At 37.1% G+C, this 19,533-nt stretch overlaps 1 protein-coding gene across 2 annotated transcripts in view; it reads right to left on the reverse strand.

The window, feature by feature from the left end:
- TMTC2 (transmembrane O-mannosyltransferase targeting cadherins 2) overlaps nt 1-19,533 on the reverse strand; it is a 236,821-nt gene that overhangs the window by 46,111 nt on the left and 171,177 nt on the right. For both annotated transcript variants that reach the window (XM_063396396.1, XM_063396395.1), the window contains one exon: nt 11,160-11,281. In XM_063396396.1, the coding sequence (XP_063252466.1) occupies nt 11,160-11,281 (122 nt within the window). The remainder of the gene's footprint in view (nt 1-11,159; nt 11,282-19,533) is intronic.

Genomic DNA, 19,533 nt, shown 5'->3' on the forward strand with positions numbered 1-19,533 from the left:
ATTGTAGCCTCTACCTACAGCATTAAAGGCCACAAACATTTGTCAAACATGATTAATTTTTATTTACTGCAATCGCCAAAAATACATGACTGCTCTACTCTTTTTGTCACTTTCCAAATGGCAAACTGCACTCAAGTTCAGGCTAGTCAGAAGACCTACAATACATGATGATGACAGGTGCCAGCATACATAACATCCAAAGAACTGTGCTATTTACAGGCTCAAATGGTCATTTCACAGATAAAGGGGAGAAAAATCTTTAATTATATCAACCACGACATGAAGTTATCTGATTAAAAACAATCAGCAAAGCTCCATTTGTTCATGTTGGCCATCACTTTCATTTATCCACATTGGTCAAAAATTATTTTAAAAAATGAATAGAAGTGTTTTCTTGCAGACTGGCATTGTGAGGAGCCTTGCATCACATCAGCTAAAATGTCCTCTTTAATCCAGTCTACTGCTAAAATGTCAATACCTCAGCATAGATTTAATACACACTATTTTTTTGTGTCAAAATATATAAAATACAACCACTTAACAGAATCAGGCTGTTTCACAATTTAAACTTAGTATTTATCAACTTTTTTTCAATTATCCAATATACACATTAGCTACCCAACACAATGCAGACACTGTGTAATGTACTTGACAGTAATCCTGTCATTGTCCTTTTCCCACTGTACCTTCTCAGTGTTAAATAAAACACATGGTGTAAGGGAATAAAATTATAATTTTTAAAGAAAATCCAAATAATTGTTTAAACAGCTGAAAAATACTCATTTGGGGCAGGAAGGCATTTGGTGTGTGTGCTCACTGTCACATGAATTGACCCATACAGATGCAGGAATTGAGAGCCACTGGAAACCTCCCAATTTCTAGCAGCAGAGTTTGCAGTCGTATATGCACAATGACATGCTCTGGCAATTTTACAAAGCAAAAAACTGTAAGTTTACAACCACACGATAGCAGACTTACTTGAAGGATAAAGAAGTTATTCACAAATTTTAATGAAAATACTTGACAGCCCTGAGGATTAATAATGGGATACAAAATACCTTTCTCCTCTTGGCCACCAGTTACATTAGCTACAGGTCAGTAGCTAATGAAAAGGTGCTGTATGACAGCTACTGGTCTGCTCAGCAGAAATGAGTGAGTGGTCCCAGCCCAAGCCCTAATGGAGATCCAGATGCACTGGTGTATTTATGGCTTTTCAGTGCAGAGACTAACAAGAGAGAATCATAACCAATGTCAATCTCCTTGCAGAAGAAAAGAATTTGAACACAGTGAAGATGCTTTAATAATTGATTTAGAAGACTGGCTGATATTTGCCTTACTGGATCTGGACCTAAAGCATATAATGAGGACAAACTTTCTAGAGTTTTCCATTAACAAAGAAAACATCAGTCCCCCTCTCCCCCATCTCATGCCCAAATTAAGATGAATTATCCCTGACTACCATCTTCCAGCAACACCAACAAATCTAAAACGAAAAAAAAAAAGTTTTAAAAGTGCAGGTAAGTAACCTACCAAAATAAGCTGTCCTGGCTTTCAGAAATACCTCCATCTCCACAAATCATGGAGACCCTAAATCAGAATGGCTGGGTGCTTGCAGTTTTGGAAGACAAACTGTTATTTGTTTAAATATTATTTCACAAGCTTGATTTTTAAGACCGGTTCTTTGCAGTTGACTGAAAGAAGTTTTTTGTTTTGTTGGTTGCTTCTTCGCTAGAGACCAAAACAATGTATCTGTGCTTGCTAATATGGTCAGACATACGGCTTATCTGGGCTTTCATACAAATGAAACATAAATGACTGTTATGATCACCAGAAAAAATGAGAGAGATCCAGCTAAGGACAGTTCATACATTAGTAGAAGACTCTATTTATCCTTAAAAGCTGAGAGGAAAACACTGGCATTTTGATATCCACCCCAATTTTTTTCCTCACTTTTCTGGTAAACTGTGCCAAATTCATGTTGAGGCAGCTGTTGTACTTCAGGCTGCTGGAGGCCCAGGGACCCTGCAATGCTAGTAAAACTGGAAAAGACTAATACAGCTGAACAGCTCTGAATAACCCTCCTGTGGAAACTATGATGACACAGTGGCAACCAGGAAGGTGGTTCAACAAATTAGGTGGTCTCTGCAATTTGAACCAACTTTATATTACATAAATATTCATCATTCTCAAAACTTATGAGGGTTTCACCAGTAGGACACAGACTTCATTCTTCAACATAGTTTTACCAACTGTAACTGGTAATAATGTGATTGCATAAAGAACTTAATTTATGCCACAAATGCAGTTGACTGTCACTCTCCACATCTGGTTTTTTTTTTTTTTTTGGCAAGCATTCACATTTTTAATAAAACAGATTCAATTATGAAAAGATTTATTAATGGAAGTTTGATTAAAATGTGCACACTGAATAGAGAAAAACAAGTATTATGTTACATGTCTTTATTCTTCCTCTCTAGAACATTTTAAAGTCACAGAAAATTCAGTGATAATAAAATAGCTTGAACTGAACCTCTGACTTCCTTTCCATGTTTCTTTAACTTATTGCAGACCTGCATATCCTGTTTCTAAACCAGTTCCTTTTGCCTCACAAAAGTTGTGACAACTTAAATGGTGTGATACTGAGTAAATGAGTAATAAATTCTTCAAAAGCTTTTACTCAGCTGGACTAATGAAACAGGAACTATAGAGTTGCATCTTACAACGATGTCATTGACACAGGCAAGCTCTCCACCCCGGACAAAACAAGTTTAATATCTAGTATTTAGTAGCTAAAGGGATTCTTCTTTTTTCCTTCATTTTTCAACTCTTCTCTCTTCACTCTGAATTACAATATAAATATCTTTTACCATAATTTGTATGTGAAATGCTAGACGAACTGAAATATACAGGACTTGGATTATTAACATCAAAGGTCTAAATATTATCTCAGTTTCTATACTTCCTGTGCATTAAGGAGACAAATCCTGCCTTTTCATCTCATCTTTATTAAAATAAAATAATAACAACCAAACATGGCAGAGAACTTAGCTCAGTGTCTGGGAGCATGAACTGGATTATTTTGGAGGAAATTGCACTATAAATCTTTATCTACCAATTCAAAGTAATTCACCATATATTAAACTTTGTAATAAATGTGAAGCAACTTTCTTGTTATTGTCCAGTGTGATACATCCATGAAACTTTGTCACTGAGTTCATGACTAACATTCTCCTTCCCAATCATTTCACTGGACCAGGGTCCTCACAGTACATTGCATACTGCTTGCATAACCCAGGACATAACCTAGTTGCTTTTGGAAACAAGCCTTGGCAGAATCAATAAAACGTAACCTCTTCTTTTAGTTTAATACTCTGTTTGCACCTTAAGTGGTGCCCTTCCATCTCAATATATAACATTAGTCTTCCTTCAAACATCTGCGGATTTATGTTGAGTAAAAATCCATCTACTAGCTTCACTACTACTGAAGTCAGTGTGATTCTTCCATGAGCCAAGGTTAATTGAGACAATAGTAACATGAACTGTGTTCTTGTGCGTACATCTGCAGTGATAATTAAAGGCATGATAACCAGAGAGTTGAGATTGAAGCACTGTCCATTGACTTTTGCAGGAATCTACTGGAGCTTAAGCATTTTTGAATGTGACATCACTGCATGTGAGCTGATACACTGATCTAAAACTTTAAAGCACAACTCAAAACTTTACTGGCTTGGGACATGATTGAGACACTACCAAGCTGATATTTTCTTCAAGTATTACATAAAAAATGAATCAACAATGTATTAAAGCTATTTGACATCCATTTTCTTGGTTTATGTGCTCCCTATCACCAAATTCATTGTTGCTCTACTGAAGTATTCAAAACAATATCAGAACAAAAGCTAGGGACACTGGTTTTTTTCTCCTTGGAGGTTTTTTTTTTTCGGTTGTTCTATTGTGGTGGGGTTTTTTGGTTGGTGTTTTTTTTTAATGATGCATCTATTTTTAGTCTTTCTTTTGGGGTAACTTGAAGTCTAGAAGGAATTTACCACATTACATCACTGCTGGAAACAAGAAATATTGTGTAAAGTCTTAAGTAAACTTTTAAAGAATGGATTTCATTCTATACCTTATGATTTATTTACTGTCGAGACCCTTATGGAAATGTTCACTTCTGTCATTAAGCTTTTTACCATTTTGTACCAAAAATATGTAATGAAATGTGAAGTAAATTTCCAGGTTAGTCCCTTTCTTTTCTGTTTAGTCTTAAACCACATTTTATTGTTTTTGATAGAGAAGTGTATTAATATCTACATTTATTTCACTGGCCAGTCAGTAGAATATAAATTCAGTGTTTTCACATGCTGTTTTCACTGAGTCCTATGTATTTCTAAATTGAGCCTATTTTTCCTTGATTACTGATAAAATTACTACACACAGAGTAACTACAGCAGCTATATTCAACCACATAATAAAACAAAAAAGATCTCTCTTTCGGAGGGTTAGAAATAGATGATCTTTAAGGCTGCTTCCAAACCCAAAGCAACCTCTGATTCTTTTATGAAAGCAGTTTACCCTGTGTCAGTGATGTTCTCTGTAACAAGCTTTAAATTTATGTTGAGTAAAGTGAGAAGTTTAGGGCTCCCCCTTTCCTGCCTACAGGAAGTTAGAAACACAATACCAAAGATGAGATCCCTAAAGGAGGCTAGTGAGGGGTTATGTGCATAAATACCTGTTCCAGAGTCATTTATGACCGAGACAGATATGCTATATTTAAATGAAAATATTCTGGTTTACAATTAATTCTATTACAACTGGCATGCAGCCAAACACATGTCCTAAGGGGACTGGAAAGTGTATCTATGGATGCAATACCTCTGGCACACAGCCAGCCTCTGAAGAAATACAAGCACAATAGATGTCAGCTATTGAAATTTCCACAGTTCGGAAATCCTGTCATTCAGACTGGAGGTGTTAAAGCTCCAGATACAACAGATAACCAAACCCTTAAAAAAAGGGCTCACACTTCTGAAGTCACCCACCGAAGAGGGAAACCCCTTCCTTCTAGCCCCTACAAATGAAGTGCTTGTAAGCTGGAAACAAAAATGAAAACAACTCACATTTTGCAAACTCAGAACTAAATACAAGCAGTGCTTGTATTACTTTTAACCCTCAAGAGATTTCACGTGTCAAGAAAGCTCAAAGTGTCTGTGGCAGGCTCCAAAGACAAACTGAATACAAGACAGAAGAGCAGTAGTGGCTATTGCTTGGCTTAACTTGATTTCTTAGGCAAGGCACTCTCATGGATTCAATATCATTTTTATATTGTCATGATGTGACTTTTACTGAAATATGCAATTTTCATTAAAAAAAAAAACTTCCTAGAAGCAGTACTAACAGCCAAGGGATATAGTTTCCCAAAACAAAATACCTAAGAGGTTTGCTGATCTAATTAAATTGACCTGTTTAGAAAATGCCTTTTCACTAATTAAAGATTTCTCTATGTGTAGGCATTTATTGGTCCCCTAAGTATTACTGAAAATATTTTTGTTTGCTTTAAAGGAGTTGATTACTGAAAGAAGAAACTGTTCTAGAAAATCATTACTAGATTTAACATACAGCATTTCAATGACTGTCTTAAAGACAGTCACGATTCTTTTGACATCATGACTGTTCTCGCTCATTCCTCTTTCATCTCATTTGTATAAATCTAGAGAGACAGAAAAAAAAAGTAGTAATGAACCAGCGACATTAAATGACAATATGACAGATTTTTCCAACAGAAATGCAAATTTCCTTTCTGTGCTGAAACACCAGCAGCAAGTAATCACAGAAATAGTAAACGTTGAATTAGTCTATTCATTGTACACCATTCTCCTTTTCCCCTGCTGTCCCATTCTTTTCTGTTCTTCCCATCTTCCATTTCTTTCTATTTTGTCATTTATTTATATTTATTTTGAGATGACAGTCAAGCACTACACCAATTACTGAATACAGTAGGGTATTTGATAGCAACACTCAGAGTAATTTCAGAACTAACCAAAAATGGCAGGATACCTCATCGGCCTTCTGTTTGTCAGAAATATAAGCAACAAGCAACTGCAGGCAAAAATATGGTCACTCACTGAGGAGCAATTATTTCAAAACTTAAGAAAAGTACTAAACTTCAATGTTGATACTTTTGAATGTCACAATCCTGTAAATTTTATATTAATCCAAAACACTGCCAGTCTCTATCATGTCTATGACTGTCTTTTCCCAATCCCCTTTTGAAGAAAACATTTTAAAATAAAATATTTTATATTATAGATTCCAGAATCTTCTAGGATGATTATTGCTGAATTTAATAGTTGGAGCTCCAGCATCGGAATTTTACAAGGCAAAGTAAACTTTTCTTGCAGCACTTTGGGCGAATTTCCAAGCCAGTAAAAAAAGGAGATTAACAGCACTGTGCGGAGCCATGTAAAATGCAAGAAAACATTGTGCAATTTTTTCAGAGAAATACAGCAAAGCCTGTAATTCCTAGATGCAACACACTAAATGTTACAATATGAGGCTGTCCCTAAGTACTTAAGCACTTAGAGCCACTCCTGCAAACTATGCAGGGTCATTTATGGGCTCAGCTTCACTCGGATAAAACAAAACTTAAAAACATTTATTTGTAATTGAAATAAAGCTTCTAAAACTAGCATGCTACTGTAGCAAACAACCACTGACTGATGGCCGAGAGGCCAGACATCAGGAGGGAATGTTTCTTAAGTCTTATCCTTAGGACTACTAAAGTGTGAGGAAGAAAAAAAAATTAAAAGCCTTACTTGCAAATGATTTTTTAGCATGATAGCCAATGCCTTTTCTTCTAGAAGGTCTGCTCATATAATGGAAAATGAATTACAGTACATGCTCAAGGCATCACCTGGCACTGTCATTTTTGACAGACTCATTTTTATCCTAAAGCTGGGAGCTTTTCAATTTTAAAGCCTTTTAAAAAATTATGCTCTTCTTTGTAATGCAGAAATAAATTACCTAAGCAAGGGATGAGGCTCAGATGCTGCGGTATGAAGCTACCAGAAGATTGGCTACATCAACTAACATGTCACATTGAAAAATAAATTCCTCAAGTAATTTAACAAGTTAAAGGCATGAAAAGCACATAATGCTAAAGCACTGCAGTTCTAAACGGCTACATGTTGTTTCAAAAATATAAAAAAGGACAAACCTAAGCCCCAGACAACTGGCTATTTTCCAATTATTCTAGTAACTGAGCTACTAATCATGATTTTCAACCACTAAATTATGCTGTCCTAACATATTTTCAAGAAAATTGTAGCTTAGTGAGCTGTAATTCTTAGATATAAACATATAACATGAACTAACATAGGAACTAGGAAATTCTTGTGACTTATGATATCAGGTAACAAGATTGTAAATTCATTAGCTATTCCTCTGGAGCTCCTAAGCTGGTCTGATTTTTCCTGCATATACAGCAGCATGCCAAAATCCATTTGGGCATTACTTGTATCTTTCCTAGCCTAAATGATTCTCTGATTCTATACGATGCTGCTTTCAGTAAGCATTAATACTGGCAACAGACTTGAGAAGGCAGAAAAGCTGAGGCTAAAATTAAGCCACTTCATTGGAATTAAAGTAAAGAAGTAAAACACAGCTGAATTTGTGAACTTTACAGGTCTGACTATACTGCTAAGGGCTTATATATTAGAATTGCCTTTGGCTGGAATTTAGGAACTTGTCTGGAAATTACCTCCTCTCTTCCCTTACACCCTCAATTTCACTGATGGAAAAAAAAATTATCTATATTAGCAATTACATCCACCCTTCACTTCCTCAGTGATCTAACGTTTCTCTCTTAGAAAAGAGACACAGAGAAGTGTTATTAACAGTTTTGTCTCAGTACCTATATTCAGAAACAGGTTTGTAAAAAGTTCAAAGGTTTGATTCCAAGAGAAAACGTCAAAGAAGCCTCTAACACATCTCTTCTCTAACATGCAAAAACTAACTGAAGTAGGCTTTTCTCTTTCCTAAATTTACAGGTTGTGAGAAAATTATCATTAACTCAGGTAGCAAAGTGTAACAGAAGAATAAATCACAGTGGTAGCTCAAGTTGGGGTTGGGCTGAAATAACTATGCCAAAGGGAGCTGCTCTAATCCGAATCCAAAGGAAGTTTGTGAAGACTTCCAGGAAGCATGTCAGTTACAGTAATTACCTATTTGCATTGGGAACTAATACTAGGACAGTTCAGTGTGCCAGTGTGCCACAAAATTCATTTTGTGAATCACAGAGCAGACAGTAACCTGCAAGACTGATTAAGTGACCAAAATGGAGACTAAACCCGCATATTTTACTGCCAAATGTCTGCATCCATTTTTTTCTGAATATTTTTTCAGACCTGTAACTCAAAGAACTAATTGGAATTAATGCCAATTTTCAACAGATAAAGGAACTTTATTTTTCATTCATGAAGTAACCATCAGAAAAATATTGTGCCTAAATATCTGTAAATACTTTGTCATCAAAATGTTCCTTGCTATATGTTTATGAAATCCTGAAACTCAACAGGATATCAGCACCATCTTATACTGCTGGCAGTAGAATGGACATCAACACTATCTGTACATATTGCCATGAATATGAGAAGCAACAGTAGTAAAGAAAAAAGTAGTAAAGAAAAAAGTGTCAAGAGATGATAACAAACAAATGTGAGAAGAATAGACTACAATTATGGCACAGAGCAAGTACAGGAAAGCAAGTGTGTGTTGAGAAAGGAAAGGTATTTTATTGCCTATCACAGTGCAGTATTCAGTGTTCAAAGCAGTTCTTCTCCTTGCTGAGGTGCATTCTTCCACAAACACAGCTCAGATGCTCAAGGCACAATTCACCCCAATCATATCTTCTATTTATATCACCAGAGAAATGTAAACCATTCAATTCTACTGTAAGGACTCATGCGGATTTTTCATTGTTTCCTTCTAGAAGTTGCAATAATAACACTAAATTTTAATCCTATACCTGTACTTTCATAATGAGGGGACAGAATTAAAAAAAAAAATAAAAATTGGTGGCTCACAATGTTTGTACACTTCTGGGATTTGTGGATTTTGTTGTTTTGAAGAAAACTGTGAGACCTTGTTTCCCAGAACCATTGCAAAATTTTCCCTAACAGACCTCATATTTCACGCAATCAGCAGTCAAAAAAATTAACCAGAGGAGTACTGGGGTAGGGGTGAGTGTGTATGTGTAACAAAAAGAAACAAACAAACATTTGGATTTTATTAAGAAAACTCTTTACTACCTGTCGTGGCACCAGAACAGGGTTAATTTGCAGTAGCCAAGAGGGGGCATGTCCAGGACCCAGAGGTTATTCTGCACCACCTCCCAATCCAGGAAAGGGGGAAAGGGTTCGCTTCTGGATGGAGGAGTATGGTGGCACAGTCAGTATTGCTGGGGGTTTCTGTGTTGTGAGCATTCGCATGTGAATAGTTCACCTCTCTCGTGCACTTTGTTATTAATATTGTTGCTCTTACTATTTGTTTTCTTATTTCATTACTGTTTGCAGAGAATTGTTCTTATTTAAGCCCACGATCCTTACCTTTTGTGCCTCCAATTCTCCTCTCCAGCAGGAGGAGGAGGGAGTAGTGAGAGAGCAGTCTGTGGTTTGGAGTGTTACAGTGGGAACACTAAATTCAGAAATACTATTCCTAAACCACAACTTCCCCACAGCAATTCCAATAAATTAGCACTTTTATGTCAAAGCTCTGCTAAGAAGAAGCCAATAACATGACTTTCTGCTATTATTCTTAGGTGCAAGATACAAAGATATCTGCTAGAAAAGCAAGGTAAATAAGGAATTTTCCTGTACAAATTATTTGTAGTTCTATTCTAGAAGAAGGTAAACAGTGGGCGCATGTATTTTTCAATATCCCAGCAATTTTAACAGTACCTGAAAATTGTTAAAAAAAAAAAAAAAAGCCTTTCAAAGATGTGGAACTGACAGGCAGTGGGGATATAACACTACCATCTTGACTTCCATTACAACTTAAAACCTTCCCTTCCAGGCAGCTTTTGATAAAGCTCTGCATTTAACATTACACGAAAACACAGACCAGTTTTAAAGTCTTTCAAACTATGTTGTCACCTGCTACGCATACAGAAAACTTTTGTTGTAATTCCTTCCCCTTTTCCAAATTCAGATACTTTTAACGCAATGGATCTCCTGAAATTAATCATGAGCTATTGTTTTCCACTGGAAAAGACATTTTTTGCTTTAAGACTGGACAGCATAATCAACCATAGAAAAAACTTACCACTGAGTGAAAAACTGAGGAATGTTCAGCTGAGGAATATTCATACTGGGGCACAAGAACTCAAGAAAAATACAGAGGTGTAGCAGTAGAGTACAAAAAGAAAATATGAACCCACTGAGGTAAACAATGAAAGTAAATGTAGATTAGATAAAAACAAAAGAAAAATGGGAATGAGAAATGAAAAACAAATGATGGGCAGTTTAAAAAATAATTATTTGAATTAATAAAATAAAAATCCAATTTCATCTTCAAAATGTGTGAACATCAAGGAGGGGCTGGCACTGCTGTAACTACCATATGGGATTAGTTTAGCTGCAGCTACAAGCACACCTGCAGCCAGATTTAAGCAAATTTTACATAAATAAAGAAGTCCAACTCTTCTGGTTTTTTTAGAACTAGCTCTTAATAGTTGAGTAGTTCCTTTCACATGCTGAAAGAGATACTCCTAAAGCATAAATTCAAAGCATGAGATGTTATTCACAAAGTATACGTGACACCCAGCCACAGGCTGCTTCAACAGCCCTGAGTCACACACTGAATATCTTACAGAACTAATTCCATCACTTGTCATCCAAAGAACTTACAATAAAGGCTTTATCAAGAGAACTCCTTACTGTGCATTACAAAGTTTCTGTGCCATTATTACTGTCTTTTTCCAGCACAGAATTGGTACTACCTCAAAAATAGATGCAATGTCCCACAGAAAAAACCCCAATGCTGTCAAAACCGAAACTGTGACAAATCAGACAATACTCAATTTTCAGGCTAAAGCCTTCCCATCCCTTTATCTAACCTAGTCAAAGAACCTGAGACCGCTTCCCAGGAGGTGCTGATAAACTCACCGTCAGAGCCAGCAGTTTTCCATAGGTGAGATGGGCTGGGATGTGGTCGCCCTTGGATCGCAGTGACTCCACATACCAGTGCTCTGCTTCGGGCAGCCGGCTCATTCTCATATAGGCTTCTCCTGCAGGGTCAAACAAACGCTAGTGAGAATGCCACACATTTCTCAAGGCATCCATAATTCGTTTATATCGTAATTTTCTATGTTTTAAATGTGCAAAGATCTAGAAAAAGGTGAAGTGATTTGAACACTTGCTACCACAACCACACACAAAAAGCCTTGGAGACACTTGAGTGAGGAGAGGCCTTTTAGCGCTTATTAAGGCCTTATTAGGGCTGGAGTAGTATAACTCAGATGAAAAGTATTGTTGGAATAGAATTGTCAGAGAGAGTACCACCTGCTAAGCTTTAGTCAAAAGTCTCAAAGTATGAGAAATTTTACCTCATTTACTTTAGAAAAGCTACTTTTCCATTGCTCTACATTACAAAGCATGGAATAGCAGGGAGAACATGGAAAATATTTGCTTTTAATCATAATAACTCAAGAACCTAAATTTTGTTTCAAAAACTAAGGAAGTTTAAGAGAACAGTCCTGAAAGTATATTGAAGGGAGGGCAAGACATTAAAAACCCTAATCTCTGAATGTAATTATATTAGGTCATCTGCCCCAACTTGTTTAAATTAAAACATAGCATCCATGATTTTAAAATTGCTAATCTTAAGAAGTCACATACAAAATGACTGAAACTGAACATTTTTCAAAGTGAAATCCTTTACAATGAGAGGCTGAGACAGGCAACGTCGAAGAACAATATATATGAATGGGATGTCAGAAAGCCTGTTATATGTTTTTATATAAAATATATATTAGTGTTAAGACAGATAATTGTAGTCATGAAGTTTCTGAGAGAGTTTAGCATACACAGCAAGAAAGTCTTTCTCTTTCTTCAAAAAGCAAACAAATTTCTCAAAGGTTGGATCAAGATGAAACAATTATGTAATGGTGAAGAATAACAGCTTTCAGATTACCACTCTGCTCTTACACAACTCTTTCACAAGGACTCTGGATATCAACGTGCCTTTGCCTAGGTCAATGACAGTCTGAAAATGCCAATTGAAATTTCAAGATTTCATCATCCCAGCAGCTGATCCATTTCTAATGAATGACTACGTATCTCCCAAAAATTATAGAGTTACAGGTTATCAAATGTTACTGTTGGAGGATCAAGAGACTACAGCTGACCCAAGTAAAGTTCAGCTAAGCTGTCTTCAGGGTCTGTTCGCAGACCCTCCAGTTCTGCGTTACATAGAAATTAATAGTTGTGAAGGTACTAGGGAGAAGGACCAAAGTTCTTTAATAGAGATTGAAACAAACTACCACACCTCTAAAACTTGGAGAAAAAGATTCTCAGAGAGGAAAAATAAGTAACTCATAGCATGAGATCTATTTTATCTCTTTATCTTGGATATTTACAGAGGCTATGGAAGATTTTCTTCATAAAAGAAAATTGGACAAGGGCAAGTCAGATTTTTTTTCTGTCTTTGTCACCAGAGGAGAAGGATCCCAGGCAAAATGTGGCACATAAGTTTTGAATTTCAGGAGTTAGGGTGTGGTGCATGCAAAATGACCAAACCTCAGACCACAGATAAAATTAGCATAATGTAGAGACAGAAGTCATGCTGAGCCAAGGCTAAAGGAAACCAACATGATTGCTAAGAGCAAATAGACTGATTTCAAAAAAGCGTGCTGTTGTTTGCATCCCTGTTTGGAAAAAAAGTCTAGTTGTTCTAAATCAAAGACCTACATATCTTCCTAAATCAAAGATCTACAAAGCATTTCGTACTCATGCACTGGTCTGGATCATATTACTTAAGCACTCAAGTAATTCTGCTGCTGTTTAGGGCCAAAAAGACAGAACAATTCCCTCCAAATACACCCAGGCTAAATTAAAAAAAAAAAAAGTCCAAAAATCCAAAGAGATAACAAACCCCAAAAAGAACATGAACATCGAATTCAGAGATAGTAACTTCCCATGTGATACTTCCACTATGTCAGCATTCACAAATAAGTGACATAACATTATACTTTTCTGCACCGAAGTCATTAAGTGTTGAAAGGACAGAAAAAGCCAGAAGTCAAACTCTGTGCTCTTCTCAACTCCTCTCCCTAGCTGCATGCTCTAATGCAGAATGTTTAATTATTTGATTGCATACTATTTTTCTCACGGGCCCCTGCTTTGTTAGCATACAGGAAATGAGGAATCCATATTGTCCTTTTCTTCAAGTGGAAAATTCCACCCCAACCTGTTACAGCTTGGCATAGTTTCAAGCAATTAACAACAAGATGCTTTAAAGAGCAACGTAAGCAGCCGTAAGTGACGGAGCTATTATCTGTGGGTGGTAAAGGCTGAACACACTGCCAAATATAAAATAGATCCAAGGTTTTCATCTCTTTTTCATTATGGATTCTGATATAAGAAGAGATTAAAAACTTTGGAGTACTTGCTAATTCAATTTTTAATAGGTTTTAAGAGCTCAACTACTTCACAAACTACACTCATAAAAGTTTGAGGACATTTCTGAGTGGGGCACCTAGAAACAAAGCTACAATATGTCAATCTAAATATCAAACTGTAAGGAAAGAAACTCTATTCCCCTAAACTTCACAGAAGAAAACTGGGAGGAGCTGTTGACTTCCTTGCAGGCAAGGAGGGTCTGCAGAGAGACCTCAACAAACCAAAGAGCTGGACAAACATTAACCATATGAAGCCGACCAAGGGCAAGTGCCAGATTCTGCACCTGGGATGAGGCAGCCCTGGCTGTACTCCCCAGATCGGGGAGTGAAAGGCAGGAAAGCAGTGCTGCATAAAGGGCCCTTGTTGACAGCAAGTTGAACACAAGCCAGCAGTGCCCTGGCAGCCAGGAGGGACAACCCTGTCCTTGGGGGACATCAGGCACAGCATGGCCAGCCGGGCAAGGGAGAGGATTGTCCTGCTCTGCTCTGAGCTGGGGCAGCCTCACCTCCAGTGCTGGGGGCAGTTTTGGTGCCACAATACAGAAAAGATGAAACTATTAGAGAGTGCCCAACAGAGGACAATGAGCATGGTGAAGGGCTTTGAGGTGAAGATGTATGAAAAGCAGCTGAGGTCACCTGAGCTGTTCAGCCTGGAGCAGACTGAGGGGAGACCTCATAGAAGTTATAACTTCATTTGGAGGGGAAAAGGATGGGCAGGCACTGATGGCATCTCTGTGGTGACCAATGACAGGATCCAAGAGAATGGCCTGAAGTTGCATCAGGGGAGGTTTAGGTTGGTTCTTAGGAAAAGGTTCTTCATCCTGGAGGCAGCTGGGCACTGGAACAGGCTCTCCAGGGACATGGTCACAGTACCAAGCCTGGCAGAGTTCAAGAAGAGTCTGAACAATACTCTCAGGCACATGGTGTGACTTTTGGGGATAGTACTGTGCAGGGCCAGCAGTTGGACTCCATGATCCTCGTGAGTGTCTTCCAACTCAGCTGATTGGGCGATTCTGTGACTCTTTGGCAGATAATTCTCTATAGCTGAACTTTTTTTTTCTGAGGAACCTGTATCAAGAATTCCTATATTATAAGTAATTAGAACATAGATTACTACAGAAGGAAGTACTGTTATGGGGTCTATTATTAATTCCATTTTCTAAATGAAGAAAAGAAAAAGTTGAAAATTGACAGCAGCTCCTACCACTGCCAAATTCAAAACCCAGAATAGAATCAAGCAACAGGTAATTGAAACATTAATTCAAACAAGTAAATTTATGCATCAGGCTGATGCAATTTAATAACAGCTATGCCACCTTGAGATAATTTTGCAACAAAATGTCAGAGAAAACATGTATGGGTGGATTTCTGTAATTCAGGATGCATTTGTGCGTCTGAGATTTAAAGAAGAAAGAATATTTGCTATTTACAATCATGTATTCTTATAAACTTGCAACAGAAATGATTTAGGCACTAGAAAGGTAACAAGAGTGTCCATTGGTAGAAAGTATGCAAACCAACACATAAGCAGATTTCTATATTTACTTTAACACTTACTTTCTTTGCAAAATCTTTCAAATCTAATGCTAAAAGTTTGAAAGATCATATGGACACTTGATAAATAAAACTTGTCAGATCTGTAAAGTTCAACAGAGGTAACAACGACAGAGAAAGAAATTAATGGCAGTGAAAACCTTAAGTTATAAATGGCTATTTATTTCCAGTCCCTAATCTGTATCAACACAGACATGTGCGGCATTGCCTGCACAATGAGGGGTGGTAATAAATCCAGCAGACTACTGGAGTAAAATGGGAGCAATCAGTATTTCAAAACTGTTTCCAGCTTCACAGGGATTAGTTCAGTTAAAGTTTTCTGAGTTTTATGAACCCATTTCTTGTCATATTCTACTAGAAAGATCATATATTATTAACCTGTAATTCTCATTTACTAATGTAGTGCAAGAAAAACATTAATATGCAACTGAAACACTATTTAAAGCAGTGCATAAAATGTTCATTAACATTTCTATTAGTATTTTCAAAGAAATCAGAAACAGGATACCTTTTAGCTAGATTTACACCACCAAAATTAAAATCCCTATACTCAAGTGGATTTTATTTAACACAAAGGTAGACCACTTGCAAAACTACTGTTCACCAACCGTATTTTCCCATATTTGCTCATAATCCTTGGAATTCAAAAATAATCCTTCAAAATAAAACATAATCCCACAAAAATACTAAACTAGCAAAAAAACTCCCCACTAAAATCATGCCAGGATATTAATTATAGTTAAATATATTTAATATAGCATTAACAAAAATTAATGTATAATTAATAATAACTAAAACCCATAACAATCATAATAAACAGTAAATATTTATATTAAATAATGATGCTAATAAAATATTAGCTTGCAAGCAACCATTTTCCCTAAAGGCTAATATTGTACATGATAATTAAGTGAAATGTGTTTGTAAGAAAAATAAATTCTAAAAAAGAACACAAGATGTTCCAATACATATCACATATTGTTAAAAAGCAAAATTAGGTAGCATTTATGTGGTTCTAGCTTAAACCTCTCATCTGTTGACTTCACTTTTTTTTTTGTTTCAGATGCATGTAGTCATACCAAGTAAAGCTCATATCCTGGTAGGGAGCGTGCCATACTTTCTAATCAGAAAGTACAATAGAACTGTGGATGTATAAGCACTGTACCTCCACAGGTGTAAGGTTCCCATACTTTCAGATTAAGAAGATAGGTCCCTCCAGTGGTCCTCCTTTTAGGAAGGAAAAGACAACTGAAAAATTATCTACATACAGGAGACAATGTAGGGTAAATATGCCTTGCATCATCTTTATATATGCTAATTATCTGCCCCTCAAATTTCAGGCTGGTAAAAGTGTAATACAGAAAACATAAAATTTGAATGGACAAGACACCAGATGTCAAAAAACAAAGGAACACAGAGATGTCCTTTGAAAATAAAAATCTATAATATATACATTCCATTGGATTTAAATTTAATTTTTCCATCATTTCTTTTATTTGGGAATATAAAGAAGTTGCCTTAGAAAATGATGAAGAGTCCCTGTGCATTGCAATACCACAAGGAGTTTGTGTCTTTGATAATGCAACCGTGCAGCTTTCTCATGCAAATCAAGGCTGCAGATGTGCTTACCATAAATGCACCTCTCTAGATATATGACTTCCCTCTTTTTTCCCTTTGGTACCAGTGCATAAAATAACACCATAAATCCGGAAGCACAGTTTGATGTTATAGTATACTGATGTATAAGATATACTGCAACAGATTAACAGTTTTGGTTATAAATATGCAGTGCATGCACATCTTCCCTGAAACAGCTGAAGCATGTGAACATAGTGAGCATCAAGTTCTGCACAGGGCAAGCATATTGTGAGTCGACTTTTTTTTTTTACAGAACAATTTCCTTGAAGATTTCAAGGAATGTATTGTATTTTATTAGGGTTTTTGATGGATGGGAGTCAATTCACATTTACTTAGGCTGAACAAATTCTCATAGGCGTCAATTAGCTGAAGCAAAGCCTTATCTGATTTAATTAGACCACTAAGCTATTTTTGAAGGAAAATACCCAAAGTAGAAAACAGATATAAATGAAGGGCAAAATAACATCAGTTGCAGCATGGAACAGCATGGACATTGCACAGCTGTTTCCTGCAGTACAAAGGCTTCCAGTGGAAGAAGTATACTGACAAAAATATTTTTGTATACAGTATACAAAATTGAGCTCACACAAGATAGGTAATTTCATCTCCATGCCAGTATGGGTTTCTTTAAAACTCTATTAATACCAGCACTTTCTGTAGAATCGTGCCTAATTGGGATCCCTGTAGTCCATTTTCAGTACTGAACCATATTTTTGGTCTGCAAATGTTATGATTATATTTATCTTCACATAAAACCCTGCAGGTTGAAATAAAAATGCATTTTATCCTTAGAACCAGCTTTTTACTTCACACTGATATAGATCAATAGTCCAAAGAGATAAAACTAAGAAAATCTGGGAACCTGGGGGAAAAACAAAACCAAAACCAAAACAAATAAACAAACAACAACAACAAAAACAAAAAACCAAAAAAACCAAACAAAAAAACCCACAAACCCACACCCACCCCAAAACTCTCAAACATTGAACCAATTACCATCTTCAGCAATCCACTGCTGTTACCTTCATACCCAGCTTGATTCCCTCAGAGCAAAGTTAAAAAATCAGGAGACATTGCAATCAGATTGAAGATTCATACTTAGAATCACAGAATCACAGAATCATTTAGGTTGAGAAAGACATCAAGCATCAAAATCTAACCTTTGACTGAACATCACCTCAACACCAAGTGTCACATCCAGTCACTTCTTGAACACTTCCAAGGATGGTGACTCCACCACATCCCTGAGTAGCCCATTCCAATTCTTGACAACCTTTTCAGTGAATAAATTCTTCCTGATGTTCAGCCTCCCCTGGCACAGCTTGTTCTTGTTTCCTCTTGTATTGCTGGTTGCCTGGCAGAAGAGACCAACCCCCAGCTTGCTACTTTCAGAGAGTTGAAGAGAGAGAGAAAGTCTCTCCTGACTCTTCTCCAGGCTAATTCTGCCCAGCTCCCTCAGCTGTTTCTTGTAGGACTTGTGCTCCAGACCCTTCTCCAGCCTCGTTGCCCTTCTCTGGGCATTCTCCAGCACCTCAAGGTCTTCCTTGTAGTGATGGGCCCAGAACTGGACAGAGGATTCAAGGTTATGGCCTCACCAGTGCAGAGAACAGAGAGTCAGTAACTTCCCTGGTGTGGCTGGCCAGACTACTTCTGATACAAGTCAGTATGCCTGGGCACACACTGGCTCATGTTCAGCTGCTGGTGACCAACACCCCCAGGTCCTTTCCAGTCACTCTTTCCCCCGCCTGTGGTTGTTGTGACCTAAGCACAGGACCCAGCAATTCACTTTATTGAATCTCATACAATTGGCCTTGACCCAACATTAACCCAGCCTGTTCAGATCCCTCTGCAGAGAGAGCTTTACTGCTCTGCAGCAGATCAACACTCCCAACCCAACTTAGTGTCATCTCTGAATTTACAGAGGGTGCATTCAATCCAGATCATCAGTAAAGATATTAAAACAGGACTGACCCTAATCATCACCAGGGACTGGCTGCCAGCTGGATATAGCACTTAGCTACTTAGCTTTGGACACCAGAGATAAACTATCACAGTGTGCAAAGTCTGAGAGGGGGAAGGGTTAAAGCATCAGAATGAGGGTGGAAAGGGGGAGAGAAGGAAGCCCAGCATTTTATTCCCATCACCACTGGAGACAACACCATTCTTATTTCCATGGAACATGTAATAAAATGTAGGTATGGAGGAAAACGAACCCTTTTCCCATCCAAGCTAGTTTTAAAAGAAAAAAAAATATTTGTAATGTAGACTTAGTAAGAAATTGCCAGTAAAACTTCATGAGATGCATACTGATGACCAAAGCTTAGATAAGTGCAGGTACCATACTCTGCATAAGTTATGATGGGTATGTATTTCACAGTTTAATCATCTTTGGATCTTATAAATTAAGTGTTGCTCAGCATGCACAGTAAAACTATACCAAAGGGTTTCCTGGAGTTCTAGACACTATTTTGAAATGATTCAATAAGAAAGCATCTAATGGGAGCAAGGGGTAAATGGGATAGGAGCCTTAACAATATTAACAGGTTTGTAGAAACAGCCACGTTCACCCAAAAGCATAATCAAGTAAAGTGATAGCTATGTTACAATCATCAATACAGAAAGTCTCTCTGCATGCTAAGCCTTTGTACTTACAATACAAACCTCTGCAC

This window comes from Prinia subflava, chromosome 4 (assembly GCF_021018805.1).
Source record: "Prinia subflava isolate CZ2003 ecotype Zambia chromosome 4, Cam_Psub_1.2, whole genome shotgun sequence".
In the NCBI taxonomy this organism is placed as follows: domain Eukaryota; kingdom Metazoa; phylum Chordata; class Aves; order Passeriformes; family Cisticolidae; genus Prinia; species Prinia subflava.